The sequence below is a fragment of the Nuphar pumila genome, chromosome 1, assembly GCF_984573655.1.
Source record: "Nuphar pumila chromosome 1, dmNupPumi1.hap1.1, whole genome shotgun sequence".
NCBI lineage: Eukaryota > Viridiplantae > Streptophyta > Magnoliopsida > Nymphaeales > Nymphaeaceae > Nuphar > Nuphar pumila.
Window position 1 is genome coordinate 115,532,117 of NC_143249.1, and position 20,900 is coordinate 115,553,016.

Below are 20,900 nucleotides of genomic sequence, written 5' to 3' on the forward strand. Positions count from 1 at the left end.
ATACTTCTACTCCCCACACTATATTGATGAGGTTCGCTGATACGCGATGTCTCATCTTTAAGACCATGCACTGCCCATTGACCCATGTTGATGGTATATTTTTTTTGGCATTCATTGGTAGAATGGCCCTCTTCACCATAGAACTGGCAGTCTTGGATTTTGAATGGACATAACTATTCAGAGTGCATGATATGATATCGATAACAGTACCCTCGCGAGTTGTGGGTTGCCATCTATACTTGACAAAAAAAAATACATGATTAGAACTTAGAAATAATACTTACAGTGTGCTATTGTGAACATGATGGATCTCGAAGTAGGTTTTTCAGACTGAGGCTTTGATACCAACTTTGTAACACCCCATATTTTCCAAAACAAAACTTGGTAAAAAAATCATGATTTTTTTTCTCTTTGCAATGGAATTTAGAAAAGTTTTTTAGCAATAAAAATAGATGATAATGAGTCATTGGTTTTAGAAGATGTCAGGCGAGTCACAGGTATATGGCAAGCACTTATTGACCACCAAAGTATTTCATTAATTAAAATGAGTTATTTATTACGAACATCAATGCTTAAAAAATTAGTATTCTATAAATTTGGTTTTATAAATGAAATATTCAACAAAGTTTGGAGAAATCTTGAAACTCTATGCCGCCCTGCTCTGCATATTATATCACAGGTTCAGTACATGTATCCTTCATAAAACGGGGTTAGAACCATCGTTGGTCTGGTAGCAAAGCATTCCAATTCAAAGTAAGTATAAAGAATGAAAATACAAGGATCTTATTCGGACCACAGTTGAAAACAACGTCGCTCAAGTCTCCATGACTTAGCGTATAACACGAACAACCTCTTTAGGGTCGCAATTGGAATATCATAGCTCAAGTCTCCACGAATTAGAATATTGGTATCCCATGAATCAAAGCAAGAGCTCATCGAGCTTAGCTTAGCCATGCAGATACAACATGGGTCCTTTGCCCGATCGGTCCAGCAGTGTACTGGTATCCATACCTTTCACAAGGTTATGCATAAGTCATAATAACAACGCATATTCATTCATTCATTGATTCATTCATCGTTGAACCTATAACTAATGCATTGTTTTGATATTAACCGTTCACCCCTAGTACGTGAAAGAAGCATGACTTCGACATCAATGCAATATTCTAGGGATTTATTATGTCATGTATTTTATATACCCTAGAGGCCTGATGACCATGTCCATGGAAGGGTGGCAGTCAAAGCTCATGTCAGGAGACCCCCACCCAGCCGGTTCAGATACATCCTTCTACTGCAGTAGCGGGGTAATCCCTAGATCTTAATAATAACCCAACCTCCTAACTTGCAAGTGACGGGAGGTCCCTTAAACTCTTTGGTTCATAACATAATACAGGTCACTTGAAGTGGTACCATCATCGTCATTCCATGATGAGCGCAAATCCTGAAGGGGTTCGATGGCATAATCTTTTTTATTAGGATGTCGAATGCCATATAGGCAATCCAGTGCATTCGGCACCAAGGAAACATGTACCCTAAATTTCACTCAGTTTTCTGAAGCACGGGCCTTCCGTGTGGTCTAGGGACTACTTTTTTTTTATTCATATGCATGCAAGACTTCACTCTCGGAATCTACAACCTTCACAAGCGCTTTACCCCTTTCGGGTGGACAATCAACTTTGGTACAATGGCCCTTACGAGTCTTGTTGTATTACAACATTTTACATGAGCATGCATAGACAATAATCATTTTAGATCGACTGCTCGGTGTACATAGACGCAATGAGCACTAGCCTAGTTAAGGCACAATGTTTACTCTGGCACAATGGCCCTTACGAGTTCTATGCCCTTAAAGGAAAAAGTAGAACAAGCCATCCAGGTAGGGTTCCGACAACGGGGGCATCATCATGCCATTCATACTAGCTCAGGCAAGTATTTTGCCAAAAATTTTGACAACACTTCCTCTCTTTGACGGAGAAAGCGTGACGTTCCTTTTTACTATGAAAAGTAATTTGTCAGAATTTTGGCAGCATCTCCTCTATTTGACGAAGAAAGCGCTACACGCTTTTAAGCTTAATGAACATCTTTTAAAAAAAATTGGCAGCACCTTCTCTCTTTGACAGAGAAAGCACAACGCTCTTCTAAGTTCAGTGAATATCTTTTCAAAAATTTTGACAGCACCTCCTCGCTTTAATAGAGAAAGCATTACGCTTATCCAAGAATAGATGTGCACCGTTGTGCATACTTTGCATCTGCCATGGTTTATTGGAAACCCATGCCTTAGTTAGGCCATATGCAAGTGACTTATATGTTTATGTAAATACGGTTTTGTGCAAACTATGAAACCTTTTTAATAGGGGTTTCTTTGCCAAATAACGATTTGAACGAAGATGGGTAATTAGAATCACTTTGTTGATAAGGAGTAGATCTCCATTTTTACGCTTACTTATACACAACTGTATATAGTAAAACTGAAAGCCCACCATAATATAGCGCATTGGCAATGTAAAAAGCATATGTAAGGCTCGACGGGTGAAACCAAACTAAATAACTTGCAGAAAGCAAGAGCCTTGGCACCGTTCGGCGTGACGATAATACAAAATGCATAATCAAATATGTATATATTACGGAAAGTAGGATCCTTGTCACCGTTCAATGCGATGTCAATCTTAAATCCATAAGCAAATACGTATATATTGCAAAAAGTAGGAGCCTTGGCACCGTTCGGTGCGACTACAATCTCAAATGCATAAGTAAATACGTATATATTGCAGAAAGTAGAAGCCTTGACACCGTTCAGTACGACAATAATCTCAAATGTATAATCAAAGTATCTATTAAGAAAAGCAAGAGTTTTGGCATTGTTTGATGCACAAACCTACCAAGGCAAAGCGGCAGTGGCTCGAGGCATTGAGACACTCTTAGGTCATGGTCGACACGTCCTTTCCGTCTGGTACGATCACAACCAAGAGTGTCTCTTGGAGAACTCAACAATGCGACGATACGATGAGGTTTAGACCAAAACCGATTGGACCATTTTTTGGTGCAAATGGGTTCGAACCTACCCCAAGTGGGTTGGCTAGGTCAGATGGGTTGGACCTAGTCAAGAAAATGGTAGAGTGGGTCAAACCGTCAGGGCTAAGGGGTTTTGTCTCAACTAGGTTCTGTCTAGCTTAGGTGGGCCAAAGTTCACCTCAAGTAGGCTTAGTCTAGGTCGAGTGAGTTTTACCTAGGCTAAGAACAAGACAAGATAGTAGAGAGAAAAGCTAGCCTAGTAGGTCAAGTTGACTTGACCAAACTGAGGTCAACCTAGGCTAGGCAGGTCCAAGCTCACTACAAGTAGGCTTGGTCTAGGCTAAAACCAAAAGAAAGGAGAGAGAAAAATGAGAGAGAAGAGGGAGGACGATTTTTAAGTGGCATCACATCTTATTTATAGGCAATATTTTGGGTCTTAGATCCTCATGGGGTCTGAATCCGATCCAGATACCCATTTGATACAAGATCCAAACTTAGTGGTAAAGTAAATGACTTCTATGTTCCTGTGGGGCCCACCTAATGATTTCATGAGATATTTATGTGGTGCCCATAAGATATTTTTGGTGAGATATTTTTTAGGACCCGCCAGATATTTTTGTAGGGCCCACGTATTTTGGGGGTTTCGTCGATATTTTTTGCAAAAAAATATGAGTATATCATTTTCTTCGTATCGACGAGGCGAAGCGAGTTGGCTCGTTGAAATCTCTTAATTTTGTTCAGGGAAAGAGTTATGGCTCCTTAACTGTTTGAGCATATATCTCCGAAGATATATACATCATAAGTATAATTTGTTTGATGAAATCTATTCATTTCGCATTTCAGGTTTATATGATAATTCTGCATAAAATACCTCTTAGTTTTATTTAGAATTTTTACTAAGAAATTGCAGGTCTTACAATATAACCAGGACCAAAATCTTGAGAATGGGTCCAAACTGAGCCCAAAATCTTGAGGATGGGCCCAAACTGAGCCCAAATCGGTGTGGCTTGGTTAAGGGCACTCAGATGAAACATGGAGGAACCGGCTTATACATGAACTGATTCTCCCACTTGTCTCATTGGCTGGGGGTTCTCACTCTCGTAGGGCAAAGAAAAGAGAGGAAACAGTGAGAGGCGGGGTTGCCCGCTCCCACTGGTAGTGGGGTTCATGCTGAACTTCCCTGTTCGGCAAGCTTTGAGATGGTGGTAGGCTGACGATGGGGGCTTTCTCCCTCGCCCGCCCTTGATGAGAGAAGGGAGAAGGGGGACGGTGGGCCGCAACTCACTGTTCGTGGGTCAGGCCTCCACTTGCTAGTCTCAACCGATGAGAGCTCATCGAACGATGACACGTTGGTGGGTTGGCCTTGCCCATTGAAAAAAAGGAAGAAGGAGGGGTGGGTGGTACTTGCGGTGGTGGGCGCTCAACAATACGTGTTGGGGCGGTTGGCATCGATCCTAGCAAAGGCTGTTGAACGGGTCGTGGTGGTGCATTACGAGGAGATCTGCCTCTCCGACGACCTCGTCTATGCTTCCTTCGCAAGCGCATGAACACCAAGCCCTCCCACAACCCTATCCACTTTTGCTCCCTGCCAAGATCCTCTGGCGCACTATCTGTGGCATGTTCCCTCACAAAACCAAGCATGGCACCACTGTTGCCCTCGCGTGATCGAAGGTGTACAAGGGGATCCCACCACCGTATGAAAGGAAAAAGGAGGAGGGACGGGTGGCAACCCTGCCTCCCCAAATCAGGCCGATGGTAGGGGAGAGGGGTTTTGCCATGGGTTGGGTGGTTGGGTTTTGGCAAATGTTTGGGAGGCAAGAACAGGGGCAGTGGCATTTGAGCCAAGATGAGAGGAAGAGGAAGGCGACGATGGATGACAGGTCATTGGCCAAAGATTGTTGGCTCATTGTTGGTTGGTGGTGGTTAGTGGGGAAGAAGGAAGGGAGGATGGTGGAGATGATCTAGGGAGGTTGGCGGCTTGGGAGGGAGGGAAGATGTCAGTGAGTGTCTGAGTGGGACACCCACTTGGGTAGGGTGCGACGCACCCCTGTCGATGGGCATGCTGGCTGGTGAGTAGAGGTGCAGGGAAGAAGGGGATGATGGGGAGACCGAGATAGGGTCAGGTCATCCACCTATCCGCACCAAATTAACAACAGGTGATGTTTCAGCCTCTTGATGGGAGTTTCCTTGAGCCCATCCTCTTTGATGGGTCATTTGTCTAGTTCCACTGCCTCAACTCTTTGAATCATTGCATCTTGACCTCCTGCAACTTATGTGTCCTGTAAACGATTAACGAGACTTCGCCGCTCAGTAAAAAAAATATATCACCTTCAATGATGTTTTTTAGGTTGTTATTGACTTTCGACTACAATTTCTTCGTTGCTTTCTTCGCTTTCGTTTCTCGACATCGTACACACGATCAAAACTTGACTATGATACCAAATTGATGTAAAGCAAGAAGGTTCGATTTACGAGAAAGTTATTTTGATATCAAATTAATATAAATCGAGAGGGCTCGATTTACAAAAAATCGACTGACTATGAATTATTTAGAGAAGCCAGGAAATTAAAAAAATGCTAAAAAATAAAAAAATATTAATCAAAATAAAATATAACTAGAATAACTAGAAATAACAATTTCTGAAATTTTGAACTCTCAATTCTCAACTTTAGATTTTCTGAACTCTACACAGGGATCTATCTTTTTATAGATGGGGTCTCTCAAATTCTAGTTCAAGTAAGCTACCTAATCTAATAAACTTAAAAAAAATATATAAAACTCTTTTAATTATTTTAATTTAATTAAATATGAATATCGAATCTAAAATCTATTACAAAATGATTTAAATACTAAAAATATCCAAACTAGCTAATATGAATTTCATATGATCCAATAAAAAAATTAAACCTGGACATGACCTACATCACAAATACACCCAAAAATGCACCCTCCCCTATTCCTGAATCTACTGTCGGAGAAGCCCCAGTGGCATCCGAGGGGGGCGAAGAAGTTGCAAATCAGTGTGCTGTGCTTGTTAACCGGCCATGTGAAATGACAATGGAGGATGATGAGGTCACCACCTGGAGGGGCGAAGGATGGAACAATACCTTAGGCTGTTGCCAAAAGGACTCAGCAACCCTTTAGGCAGAAGAGGAGGGCAGAGCGAAAGAAGCTGAAAAGTGTGGTGTGCTTGTTGCCATGCCATGTGAAATAACCATGGATGATTATGAAGTCGGCAATCTGAGAGAAAATGGTTGGGCTACTTCATAAGATCACTGTGAAGGGAAACCATCAGAAGCATGGGATGCACCAATAGAAAGTGGGCAAATACCTAACGTGGATGGGAGGAACAACTCCCCCTACCCTTTGAGGACCCGGAAAATGAGTTCGTTCATCCACCTCCTAGATATGAATATCTGAAGGGTAGCAAGAAAAACGAAAAGGTAACTCAAGAACAGAGCATTCACGAATTTCTTTCAATGACCACTTGCCTAGATAACAACTATAGCGACACATTCACCACGAAGATTCAGTTGTCTAACATTTCGAATGTGTGCTCTGCAGGCGCCTTACTTTTTACAATTCAGGTGGGTGTGGTCTAACGTTCATGCCTGGTGCAGGGTCCTACCAGATTTTCAGAAAGAGTGGTTAGCGAGGATGCATTTTAAGGATTTCTTGAAGGTCAAGTCCTGGTCGTTGTGTCAAAGGACATTGGATGCATTGATGGAATGATGGAATGATGGAATGATGGAATAAGAAGACCATCAACTTCTAGTTCCTAGCATTCTAATTGATCCTTAACTTGGAGGATGTGGCGTAAATTACAAGATTAAAGTGCCACAGATTGCCTGTCTCTGAAAAAAAAGGTTAGTGAACAACAAGAAGTTGGGCAAAGACCTACTGGGATGGAGGCAAAAGATTTTAAAGGAGAGAGGATCAAATTGAAATGGCTGTAAGAAAATTTGGAACTCGAAGATAAGATGAATAAAATGCATCAAGCACAGAAGTTGCCCATACGTGTAGCTGCCCAGGAGCCAGGGAAGCAGGTAGACAAGGAACTCACGACATTCTTAATGTACATGTTTGGGGTGTGCATCTTCAATTATGCCACGGGTGGCACCGTTGATGTCCTATTTGCAATTCCTGGTGGATCTTGATAAGGTCTGGGAATATGCTTGGGGGGCAGGTGCCCTTGCCCATCTGCAACCTGCGCTTGCCAATGTAGTGGACGACAAATGCAATATCTGTGGAATATTGGTTTTCCTAGAGGTATGCACCCATTAAAATAGACATGTCTCAGTTTGCCCAAATGACCAAAATCTTAAAACCCTTTCGATTTAACATTAATCATTAATGTAGGTTTGGATGTGGGAGCATATCAACATTGGACGGCCACACAGACGACAGTTGTTGCATCAGTTTCTTCCAATGAGGATGTGGAGCAGATGTCTGGAGGAAGTCCAGGGTGATGACGAGGACGTACTTGAGGGGGAGGAGGAGAAAAATGATCAATTATTGCAATGACAATAGAAGCGAACAACCATTGGTTTGAAGCAGACCAGAAAGACGAAGAATCAGTCCCAGACATACTACATTGGAGGTCTAGACCTTAGAAGATAGTGGTTATTAACCATCCATATGAAGGTTAAGCTGCACGACAACCAAGTAAATTGGCTACATCCAACGTTACTACTATTGTCAATTGCTGATGGCGTTCAATGAAAAAAATATGTTTCAAATTACGTGGAAACCATACCTTGATGATGAAGACATGGACCAAGCAATGGTTCTCCCGCCATGAAGCTATCACATGAGACATTTGAATGCATAACATGGGCAAAGTTGAAATTCAGTTTGAAAGTCATGGGGCAAGTCTATTTGGTTTGCTGCAGCTCATGCCCCACAAACACTGTGGGAACGACAGAATCTGCATGAGAGCTGAATTGAGAAATGCAAGGGCGGAGTATGCAGGTATCTTTAGGAAAGACCTGCAAATCATCGTGGTACCAGTAATGTGGCACTTGAAGGTCATAACCCAAGCAACCTTGTGAGTTGTGTAACCCCATCACATTGATCAATTTTGTGCCATGCATATGTGTTCCAGGCCAGGGCACACTTTTCTGTTTACGACTTGTAGCAATGACATTTCTCAGGAATCAACTTGTGCGAGACTACAGCTATAACTCTTCAAATGCAAAGAGGAGTCGATGGAGCAGATCAAGATGCTTCAGCCACAACTCCTCAAGTCCAAGGAGGCAGAGCTGCATATTGTGAGGCTTCGATCGACGCTGGCAAAGTGTCAACAGGACTCAAATAGGAATGACAATTATTCAGGAACTGCAGGAACGGTTGTGTGAAATGGATATGCAACATGAAGCAGACAATCAAGGACTCACAGTGGGAGGCACTCAGGTGGATAGCATCGAGTCCCATCTGGTAAGCGCCTCTGCACCCAGAAGGGATGACATGGATTACCATTTGACTTAAACTTGTCCTATATGTGTGTATGTTTAATTCATGTATCCGTAGACACGTCTGAATGTACTGAGACTATACCATGTGTGCATGTACTGAGGCATACAATATGGTGTTCACCCTTGAGACTATACCAATCGCTGGGGGCGGCTCCATAACTGGCTCCAATCTCCGAATGGTTTTTTTGCATTAGGTTAGAGAAAACTTAATACCAAGTATCAAGCTAAAACAACAAAATGAGATCCTATGCCAATTGTTGGCAGATCGAGTACAATTAGCCTTGGTGATATCAATCGTCCAAGGTACATGGGTATCGTGACATTAAGGGCGTCGAACAACAACACATTTGTGTTATCTGCCATTCATGACCGCTATATAGAAAGTTAAGGATATCAGTCATTTTCATCGATGGTTGGTTTCAAGGGACATTTGCATGTATGCTTTCTCATCCACTCTATATTCTTCTCAAACATAGATGTAGCCTTGACTCGTATAGGTCTAATATATTATATGCAAAAAATGGATTAAACATTTATATATATATATATATATATATATTATCAAGCTTTAAAAAATAGTTAAAAAACAATTTTTTTAGAAGACAAGCCAGCTCATTATTGGCTAACAAAGGGCAGGGGTGTAGCCTTAACGAGCCAAGCTTGAACTGTCCGAGCTCGGCTCATTTACCAGCCCTGTCAAACCCTTTCATTGGAGAAATTTTTGTGTGAGAGAGAGAGTCGTGTGGGGAGGGGGCACATAAAAGATCAGGCCTTCTTTCACTGGGTCAGGGCGGGCACTGCCCACCCCTAGCCTGAACCCATTAGGGAGTTTTTGGGTCTGGGTGGGCACTTGCCCACTCTGATCTCAATGTGGCTCAGCCAATGCTTGGGCATGATCCTCTCTCAGTCAAGGATATCAGAGTCCATTCATTCTAATGGATTCCACTAGTCCCGTATGTAGTCAAGATCTTTGTATCCCTCATTGGGGTTGTGATAGTACCATGTTCTTTTGATCGAATCGAACCCCACAGTTGTGATTTAGGTTATTCATCTACCAAACATTTTTGTTTAGATAGGAAAGCTGGGGATAGGCAGACCTCCATCAGTTATACAACCATACCATTGAGATTTGAATCTGTAACGTCCCAAACACGAGGTGCCGTGCACTCACTGCTCCTACCAAACAGGCGGAAACCCCGTTGGTTATTCATCTCCTAAAGTTGGACATTGAACTCACAGTGATCGGACGTGTCCAAGGGAGATCCGTTGATTTTAAATCAACCATGCTCAATGCATCTTTAATGTCAGATTTAATCTAAAGACCCACACGACAAAATGTAAGAGTGGTGTGTGAATATGGGGGGATGACATATCGAATGTAAGGGAGGTATGAACATGTACAAGATTAATGTAACATTAATCCAGTCGTATTTAACATTAGATGTAGGGCCACAAACTGGTTGGAAGGTGTCGGTCCCTGCTGAATCCAAATCCAAATTAGAATACGAACATCAACCACTAGATCTGAATCCGAACCCAAATCATATCCTAAGACGTTACACTGAATCTGAACCCTAAATACATGTGGTAATACTATGTGGTAATACTGGATACAAAATAGAAGTATAGCAAAACAAGCTATTTACATGTAATAGTGTCAAATTTTGATTCAGATCAACTCTAGATGTGACATAATATACTGATCTGAAGCTGAATGGAATCCATGGTGATCTAACATAAAAGTAGGGAATCGGACCCGAATCAACATTCGGGTCCAACTTAAATAATCCATACATGTGGATCCATAAAGTTTTTAAAACAAAACAAGGGTTTTCATGAAAAAAGTTTTAGAAATGGGTCCGGGAATCATATCTGAATTTGAGAGTGTTATGGGGTCCTTTTTGCAAGGCTGTGTACCTTTCCTTCTCTGTTGGGCAGGGATTAGCCGAACCAGGAACTCTTGATCTTCATTTCTTGAGCGACGGCTTGTGATTTGACTTATTTCTTATGCGAATTCTATAAGTAAAGGTGAGCGCGGTGGTGAGAACCACCAAAGCTCAGAAAAAGACTAAAACAAGCAAAACATACAAGCGTTAGGGCTTTCAGTACTTATAAAAATATAATAAAATAAATAAAATAATATAAAAAAAAAAGACTTAATCTCACTTCGGGTTTAGATAGTCATTTTCATGTTTGACGAACATTGGTGGCTAAGTGCGGCTCTAAAAAGAGTGTGAGATAAGGGATCTAGGTTCTACACTAGGCTAGGTGATGATGCACTATGATAGGTTTGGTTGGCTAAGCTAGTCCGTACAAAGATTTTGACAGAGTAAGGTTAGAGCTAGGAGAAAAAAAATTAGATACTGAAGGTGGCCTCTTATTTATAGTTTTCTTGTGGATATGAATATGTTTCCTACATATCCGTGATCCACCACTCTGAACCCAATTTGACGGTTAAAAAAAGAAGAAAAGAGGTTTGCACGGTTTTCTACAACTTTGATATAAAATATGTGATTTTACTAAGGTATATGTGATTTTACGATTAATAGAGAAAACCACATAAATAACATAATTTTGATGTGCTTCTTGAGGACCTCAAAAAATATGTATAAATATATATTTAAGTGAGGCTTTGCCTTAACTGATGGGTGGAATGATATATTGTGCGAACTTAGTGATGTGTGCGAAGGGTAAAAAGGTCTTAGACAACTGGTGGCTTTTAGAGCATTTAGAGAAACACGTCATATTTGTTGTATAGTATAATAATTTTTCGTTAAAAAATATCATGATTTTATCATGATATATTAGAAAATGAATCATGATAAAATTGAAAATTTTCACAATACTGCAATTTATTAAGATATTATTGGTTTTTAAATGTTTTATAATTTTCATTTTTTTGTGTTTCATATATTATCTTAGAAGTCTTCAAAGTTCATACATTGCTATGTATTTCCAAGTTTTTCACAAAAGAAAGACACCCTTATTTGTGATATTAGATCTAATGAGGGCAAGCAACTAGTCGAACTGTATCTGATTATGGATTCAGTTAGGTTACGCTTGGTTTTGCTCGGGTCCAAACTGATATAGAGCCATTTGCATCTCTGCTTAGCCAAGGCTAACTTAGTGGGTAATTCAAGCTGTAGTGGTTTAGATCCCAAGTGGTCACCCACATGAACTTAGGACTCATGGATAAAGAGGTCTCCCCTACCCCAAGTTTGAATCCCCGTGCTTAGACCCGGACGCAGGTGTGGGGAGGAAATGAGGCCATGTAGTCTGTGGGTGAGAATTTTATTGGCTGATACCTAATAGAGCTGATCCAAGATGGTCTAGGTTGGGATGTTCTTGATAAGGGAGTTCCCAGAATCCCAGTCTTCGTTTTGGAACAAATATTAACGATATTTTGAAAATTTTGTGCTATTTGCATGTTGTGAACCCATTACCGTTGTTTTAGATTAAGGCTCTGTTTGGGAGCTGTTGTTGAGAGGGACGATGCCAGGGGTGACCAAATCAGTGGATTTGGCAACAACATCCTGGCAAGGACGTTAAAATCCACTGATTTTGAACGAAAAATGACCGTACTGTACCGCTAATATGGTCGTCCCTCCCAACACTGCTCTCAACTATGCCTCCCCCTCAAAGTGGTCTTCCCAGTGGATAGAGATGATGGGATTTCATGAATCCCCCATCACCACTCTCAACTACGGCTCCCAAACAGAGCCTAAAGAATCTCACCCATTTCTCATAACTGTGATTTTATTGCAATTTTAACAAGAACCTCAATAATTTATAAAGGGTAATGTTTTAGTAATGGTGCCATTACGTATAAACTTGTACGCTTATGGATCTCTATGAAGTGGGTTATTTTGATCCAATCTGACCTCATGGATGGATTCAACAATATTCAAAATAGTGGGAACCAGTTTTTGGATCATGGTTTTTGACAAAAAAGTAAAACACTACAAAAAAGTCTCACACAAAATAGTGGGAGGTTCCCTTGTTCAAGTTGATTTCTTGCACCGAAAAAGGTCAAGTTTTGCCTGTCACCCGACTCTTTTGACTGCTGGATGAATTGGTCATGTTCTTTTCAGATAATCCAAAAAAAAAAACTCCCATCACTGACCACACATTGACTGACCTCCAGTTGGTAAAACCCTTGAGGTCCCCACCTGCCCGCCAATGGGTTTCAAACTTGTAGACATCCTGTCAACTTGGTGACATTCAAAATTGGTCAGGTTGTAAATGAGGCATAGGCATGGACCATTCATTAAGCAGTCTAAGAAGAACAGCCTTCCTCGTTCAGATGATTGACGATGAAACATGATGGGTTGTATAAACCAATGCTTTTCTCTTTCAATGTGAAGAACTTTTTTTTTATTTTTTAATCGGAAAAACCACCCCAGGCGCAGAGACCTAGCTGCGCTGGCTCAGCCTGCCACTTAAGGTCACTGTCCTGTCAGCATAAAACTCCGAGGGCTTACCCCTTGATCCGAGGGAGTCGCCAAGCTTGGGCTTACGCAGGGGGTGATGCCTATGAGATTTGAACCTAGACTGCCCGTCAAACTATCTAGGCCCATTCCACTGTCAAACTATCTAGGCCCATTCCACTACGCCAAACCCCTAGGGTCTCCATGTGAAGAACATTATGCAAGCATGCGTGTGCATAAATGTTCAAACATATAAAGCATGTTCTGATCATGCATATTGACCTGGTAGACGAACCGGAGGAAATTGCTAACTTGAGAGTCATGTCTCGGTTTGCTCAGCGAAAGAGCCTATTGTAAAACGGTTTACTAGTCACCGGGATGCCTTGAGCTGATCACAAAAACCACATCACCGAGTCAAACTCGGCCTGGTCCAGGCTCAAGTTGAGGTCGTGACAGTGTCACAAAGCCAAGGATTCTCAGGCGTTGCTGAAAACCCTATTACATTAATCACCCATAGCCTGAAACTTCAGACAAATCACAGCTTAAATAGAAATGGACCATTAACAGAAAATGGGTACGGGGTAACTTATTTAAACCCAACCATAAACATTGTTCTTGATTGCAATTACTTGATCAAGGGGGGAAGACTGCTTCTTTCATTCATCAAAATAGAACCATTAGATGGCAAATGAAACAAGGCTCTCAATTTTGGAGACATCCAAATGCATACCATGAATTAAATCATTCAAAACCTGATTGTCCGAAGCCGAAAGATGACGATGCTTGTGTTAACCAAACAAGGAATTAGCAGGCCAAAGCATAGTAGCATCACTTGAAAAGCTTCCTGAAGCCATTCATTATTGAAAGAGCTCTAAGTTCACCTGAACGCATCTCCTTCAATCTCTGCCGGAGTATCTGTGGTTCGAAATTATCAAGAAGTTATTAATGGCAACAAAGTTTGGTTCTTCTATCCTAATCAAAATTATGAAAAGCAGACATGGAAAACCTTAAACAGAAATGTTGATTAATCATTCCATTTGTTAGAGATCAATCTCAAGATCCAGAATCAAAGACTAATGGACCCGATCCAAATCCTTCTATCAAAACGACTGGTGCCAAATGGGTGAATATAAAGATGCTCCAGCAAGATCAAATCGCCTGGAGAGCCAATTCTGATAAGATTACTTGTGCCTTAATCTAAGGAGTTCTAGATAAGAATTGTTGATACAGATCTCTTGCTGTAAATATTCTCTCTCTATTTTAATGGAAACCTCACCCAAGAGATGGTAGTGTGGTGAGGAATATCGTGGATGTAGGTGGGTCTCACCGAACCACATTAAAAGATTGATTGTTCTTGTTTTCTTAATGCTCAAAAATCATTATTGCATTCATAGCCTCTGTTGGGTCATGATCAGATCCTCAAGAAGCAACCCATTTGGCAGATGAGACTTCAAGCCTTTCAGCTCTTATAATCGATGGACATAATTTCATTCATATCAACTTTGACATAACACTTTTTGAATTTTTGTATGCCAATAGTAAGTGATTTCAAATTCTCAATACATCTATTTGCCAGACGTACTTTTGGTTTCCCAAAGGTGCCATTCTTACCGGTGGCTTGAATATATTTGTAATGCCACAAAATTTCTTAAAGAATTCTCTCAAAACTTGAACTCTGCCTTTTTGAAAGCCCTTCAAAAGTATCTTTCTATTTTAAAAATCAAGTTGTCAAATCTCAGGCACGTTAGCTCGAAAACCCAAACATGACAACCGCGAGAGACAGTAGAAAGCTGAAAAGAATGCTAAATCCTTAATTTCAAATGTCACTGTACAAAGAAAAACAGGAGGCCCGGCCTCTATTAAAGCAAAACCCAAAACCCTGCAACGACGGCCAAAAATCTGGAAAGAAGAGTACAGCCTCGAGCCACGTCGCATGCACCATCGACTGTCTGCCGAAGCTACTCCTCACATGCCCATAAAAACGGGTCAGTTTCATGAAAAACTAGTAGGAGTACAAAAAGAATAAGAACAACTAACAGCTAAAGCAGTTAAGCATACTACATAATCAACAGTGAGTAGTCAAACTATTATGCACAAGGAACTCAGTAGTATGCTTAGCACGTGATACCACAAGTACGCAAAAACCAATTGAAAGGTGAGCACACTCAATTTAGTTATCACTTATTAACCGGCCATGCAGGTACGTAAATGGCACACGAGCCGAAACAGCCGAGACCAAACCAAGGGTTTATTATGCTATGTATTTTAAGATACCTCGATTGACTGACTGAATCCTATCCTAAGAGGATAACCGGTGGTCGAAAGAGCAAGTCCCCAAAGGCCCAGTAGGGATGTATCAACTTCTGCAGAAGTGTTAGGCTATCTTTCGTAGTCTCTTTTCCCATAACATCCGATGATTGGGGAAGCTGAGCCTTTTGCCCGTAAATAGTCATTAATGGCCTGTCCATCGGAGTTGATACCCTTCATCCTCTCTCTTAGCGAAGTCGAGTTGAATCGAGCGCGACGGGGGTTTCTTAACTGCCGCCTCATTCTTCATGCTCTGGTCCATTAGACCCAAACGAGCATCTTGCCTGTGAAGGCGCATGTGAGGCCATTTATGTGTATCTTTAAACAAGTGCCCTTGCACGATCGAGGTCTTATCTCTCTCGTGGTACTCATTGTACCGTGTCAATCAAAATTAGCGTTGCACCAGTACCGTACAACCAATCATTGCCCAAGACTCAAGAAATAGCAGCCCTACATGCGATGAGACTCTTTTCTCGAGTTAGGAAAACCAGTATCCCATTTTGTAACTCATGGCGAAGTTCGAACGTTAATACTCACGCTCTTGCACTGACTAAGCGCATCTGTCGAAACCCGACAATCGTGGCAGTGGTTTGATACTTCTGCACAAAAAGAAGAGTGACATTTGCTATATATATATATATATATATATATATATATATATATATATATATATATATATATATATATATATATATATATATATATAAAGGAAATAGCAGAGGCAACAATAAGTAAAATCAAAAGGGACCAAGATCGCGAAACCATGTCCTGGATGAAAAGACATGCTCGAACGAAGCCTTGGTGCAAAGCGCGGGGCTAAAAAAAATATAAGCAAGAAACCGAAGGACCAGGAACGCGAAACCGCATCCTGGAGGTAAAGGCGTAAGTAAATGTACGTATATATACGTATAACAATTGTCATGGCGCAAAGCGTGGGGCTAAGAAAAGAAATAAACAGAAAGTACAGTAAACAAGGACCAGGATCGCAAAAACGCGTCCTGGAAGTAGATAGGCAAGCATATACAACTAATTGCCAAGGCGCAAAGCGCGGAGCTAACAGGAATGAAAAAACTTGAAAGAAAGAGCGAAAGCAAAGGACCAGAAACGCGAAACCGCGTCCTGGAAGTAAAGGATAGAAAAGGAAGTACGAAAAGAAAAGCCTTGGCACATATAGCGCAACGACAACGAAAAGTAAAGTGCAGGAAGGAAAAAAAGACCAGGATCGCGAAACCACGTCCTGAAAGTAAAAGACGTACATACTTATATATATAATATATAAATATATATCCAAGTCTTTAGTTCTTCATTAAGTATCTTTAGTTCTTCATTAAGTCTTTGTTTTTCCAGCATGCTCATTGTTTTAGTTCCTTTTTACGCAAACCCCTACCTTGAGGGGGTGCTAGAGGTTGTACGCTTGCGAGCGTATGTGATCACCGTCTCGGGCCGCGTAGCACGAGAAGACTCCGTGGTGCAACCTGAAAATAACAAAGTCAGTTCTCAATTTAAGAATAGAAATACATTACTAAGGTTGCAGAGGGCACTAAGGGCGAAGACAAGTCGGATAAACCAAGCAAGGCAGAGGCTTGCCCCCTGCCGAAAAGCAAATAGGTAGGGCAGGGGGCCCTGCCCCCTGCCGGAAGCGGACAGGGGCTCTGCCCCCTGTCGAACATTAATCAAGGCAGGGGGGCCTGCCCCCTGCCGGAAAATCCCTTAGGCCGGAGACCCAGGAAGGCAAGGGGCGCCACCCCCTGCCAAAAAACGCAAGGCAGGGGGGCCACCACCCTGCCGGAAAAACAGGAAGGCAGGGAGCACCACCCCCTTATCAGAAAACGCAAGGCAGGGGGGCCACCCCCTGCCAGAAAACGCAAGCCGGGGGGGGGGGGGGGGCAACCCCCTACCGGAAAAACAGGAAGGCAGGGGGTGCCAACCCCCTGCCAAAAAACGCAAGCCAGGGGGAGGGCACCCCCCTTCCAGAAAACGCAAGTCGGGGGGGAGGGCACCCCCCTGCCGGGAAAACAGGAAGGTGGGGGGAGCTAACCCCCCTGCCAGAAAATGCAAGGCACCCCCCCCCCCTACATGGAAAAACAGCAAGGCAGGGGGGCACCCCCTGCCGAAAAAACCAGCAAGGCAGGGGGCGCCACCCCCTACTGGAAAACGCAAGGCAGGGGGGCCACCCCCTGCCCGAGAAGCAGCAAGGCAGGGGGCGCCACCCCCTGCCGAAGAAACAGTAAGGCAGGCGGCCACCCCCTGCCGAAAACGCCAGGCAGGGGGGGCCACCCCCCAGCGGGGGAACCAAAATGAGGCAAGGGGGCCGCCCCTGCCGACAAAACAATAAGGGAGGGGGCCTTTCGCCCCTTGCCGGAAAGCCACGAAGGGCAGGGGAGCTCCGTTCCCCCCTGCCGAAGAAAGAAAAAGGGGCAGGAGGGGACCTTCCCCCATGCCGGAAGCATATAGGGCAGGGGGTCATTGTCCCCCTGCTGCCAAATTTAGCAGGGGGGGGGGGGGGCTGCCTTGCATTTTTTTAGGGTTTTCGGTAGTCGGGGACGTCAGCGACAGACGGTGTTGGACGAAGGCGGACGGCGAGAAGGAGAGGGAGCCGGAGGTGAGGAGAGAGAGAGGGGCGAGGGGCTTTTTGCCCCTCGCCTGAGCCTTTTAAAGGCTCAGGTGAAGGTTCTGGAGACCAGGTCCGGGTCGAACCCGATCCAACCTGGACCCAACCTCTCTCGGATCCGGATCGTGTCCAGCACACCGAGTCTGGTGTGTTGGACACGCGACGTGCCCAACACGGGTTGGATACGCGACTTTTCCGACACGACACGCAATTGTTTTTAGGGGTTTTACATCCTAACCCCCTTAAACAAATTTCGTCCACGAAATTTTCATTAGTATCATAATTCGAAGTACAATTCTGGGTATTTCTTTCTGATATCCGCCTCAGGTTCTCAAGTACATTCGTCAATTCCATGATGCTGCCATCGGATTTTCACAAAAGGTAATGTCCTCGATCTCAGCACTCGATCACGATGGTCGACGATTTCTATCGGCCTTTCCTCGAAAGTCATGTCCTTGCCAACCTGAATGTTGTCGAACTAAATGATGTAGGAAGGATCGTGAACGTACTTTCTCAACATAGATACATGAAAGACGTTATGAATCTATGTGTACTGGGGAGGCAACGCTACGCGATAAGCAACTTCACCGATGCGATCCAAAATCTCAAAGGGACCAACAAACCGAGGTCTCAGCTTCCCTTTTTCCCCAAAACGAAAAACCCCTTTGGTCGGAGAAACCTTGACAAGCACCATGTCTCCTACCGAAAAAGCGAGCTCTCGACGACGATGATTGGCGTAACTTTTCTACTGGCTCTGAGTTGAACGGAGACGATCCCGGATCATCTGCACCTGTTTGGTATAATGCTGAAGCACAAAAGGTTCTTCCTGCCTTCTTTCTCCTACCTCATCCCAATACACTGGCGATCGGCACGACCTCCCATATAAGGCTTTATAGGAAACCATACTGATACTAGCATGGAAATTGTTATTATACGCGAACTCCGCTAAACTGAGATGAGAATCTCATTCACCTTTCCACTCTAACATGCAGACCCACAACATATCCTCCAGGGTCTAAATAGTCCGCTCAGACTGCCCATCAGTCTGAGGGTGGAAAGCTGAGCTGAAACTCAACTTGGTGCATAAAGCCTGTTGAAGCTGACCCCAAAATCTTGAGGTGAACCTTGGATCACGATCATAAACAATAGAAATCGGTATGTCGTGGAGCCTTACGATCTCGCGAATATAAAGATCTGCCAAGCTGCCAAGGGACTGCCTGAGACGAATGGGTAGAAAATACGCTGATTTGGTGAGTCTGTCGACGATCACCCAAATCGCGTTGTGCTTGCGCTGAGTCCTAGGAAGACCAACTATAAAGTCCATGGCGATACCCTCCAACTTCCATTGTGGGATTTCCAAAGGCTGCAACACTCGTCCTGGCCACTGGTGTTCGATCTTTACTTGCTGACAGGTGAGGCATCTAGTGACGAAATTGGACACGTCCTTTTTCATACCATGCCACCAATAATTTCGCTGCAAGGCTTTCAACATTTTTGTGCTCCCAGGGTGGATGGTATACCTCGACTTGTGGGCTTCGGTCAAAATTTCACTCCTCAAGGCGGGGACATTTGGGACCCAAAGATGCTCCTCGAGCCAAACATTGTCTCCTTCACCCATGCAAAAAGAAAAACCAACACACAAAGCTTGCGATGTCAACTCTTCAAAGCGAGAGTCTCACTTTTGGCTGGCAACGATCCTGGGAAACAGATCGGGTCGAACCACTAAGTTCGACAATCCCATCGAATCGGGAGCTACGAAAAACGTATTCCAGGAAACAAGGTCCTCGAGCAACTTCCAACCTGCTGATAACACACTGGCGAGAACCCCTGACGACTTGCGACTGAGGGCATCAGCAACCACGTTTGCCCTGCCCAGGTGGTAAGAGAGGGAAAAATCATAGTCTTTCAAAAATTCGAGTCAGCGGCGTTGCCGCATATTCAACTATTTCTGAGAGAAGAGGTACTTAAGGCTCTTGTGGTCCGTGAACACTTCAAACTGCTCCCCATATAGATAATGACGTCATATCTTTAGAGCAAAAACAACGACGGCCAACTCAAGATCATGCGTCAGATCATTCTTCTCGTGAAGCTTGAGTTGGCGAGAGGCATACGCGATTACCCTTCCATTCTACATAAGAACGCCTCCCAGGCCCGATCCTGAGGCGTCGGTATAAATTACAAAACCACCCTTGCCAGAAGGCAATGCCAAAATAGGAGCAGTTGTAAGACGCTCCTTTAACGATTGAAAACTAGCCTCACAACAATCATCCCATACAAATTTGGCTTCCTTTTTCAGCAACCGAGTCATAGGCAAAGCAATCTTTGAAAAATCCTAGATAAAATGCCTATAATATCCCGTTAATCCAAGGAAACCCCGAATGTCCCGGACATTCCGCGGCTGCGGCCAGTCTAGCACAGCCTCAACCTTTGAAGGGTCCACAGAGACACCTCTGCTAGAAATAATGTAGCCCAAGAACATCACTTCTTCGATCCAAAACTCGCACTTAGAAAATTTTGCGAAGAGTTGCTCTTTCCTCAAGGTCTCCAAAACTATGCGCAAGTGCTCACGATGTTGCTCCCGACTTTCCGAGTAGACGAGAATATCATCAATGAATACTATTACGAACATGTCCAAAAATGGTGTAAACACTCTGTTCATAAGGTCCATGAATGCAGCAAGAGCATTCGTAAGACCGAAGGGCATAACCGTAAACTCATAATGCCCATAACGAGTGCGAAAAGTGGTCTTGGAGATATCATTGTCCTTGATACTGCACTGGTGATACCCAGATCTCAAATCGATCTTAGAGAAGATCGTGGCCTTCTACAAATGGTCAAAAAGGTCTTCAATACGTGGCAAAGGGTACTTATTCTTAATCGTCGCTTGGTTGAGCATTCTATAATCTATGCACAACCTCAAGGTTTCATCCTTCTTCTTCACGAAGAGTACCGAAGCTCCCCAGGGCGATACACTAGGACGAATGAACCCCTAATCTAAAAGCTCATGTAACTGTTTTTTGAGCTCTTCCAGCTCGGTGGGTGCCATACTATATGGGGCCTTAGATATG

The 20,900-nt window shown here is 43.2% G+C and overlaps 1 protein-coding gene and 1 long non-coding RNA gene across 3 annotated transcripts in view; one reads left to right on the forward strand and one right to left on the reverse strand.

Annotated features, from left to right (window-relative positions):
* Nucleotides 1–7,148: 7,148 nt before the first annotated feature.
* LOC149849109 (uncharacterized) lies at nucleotides 7,149–8,640 on the forward strand. The gene is made up of 2 exons (XR_016433228.1): nucleotides 7,149–7,282; nucleotides 7,373–8,640. It is a non-coding gene; the product is annotated as an uncharacterized LOC149849109 (long non-coding RNA).
* A 4,860-nt stretch (nucleotides 8,641–13,500) lies between these two features.
* Nucleotides 13,501–20,900, reverse strand: part of LOC149849110 (Rubisco methyltransferase family protein) — a 145,175-nt gene continuing 137,775 nt past the window's right edge. For both annotated transcript variants that reach the window (XM_089998507.1, XM_089998500.1), the window contains one exon: nucleotides 13,501–13,829. In XM_089998507.1, the coding sequence (XP_089854633.1) occupies nucleotides 13,743–13,829 (87 nt within the window). In that variant the 3' untranslated portion in view covers nucleotides 13,501–13,742. The remainder of the gene's footprint in view (nucleotides 13,830–20,900) is intronic.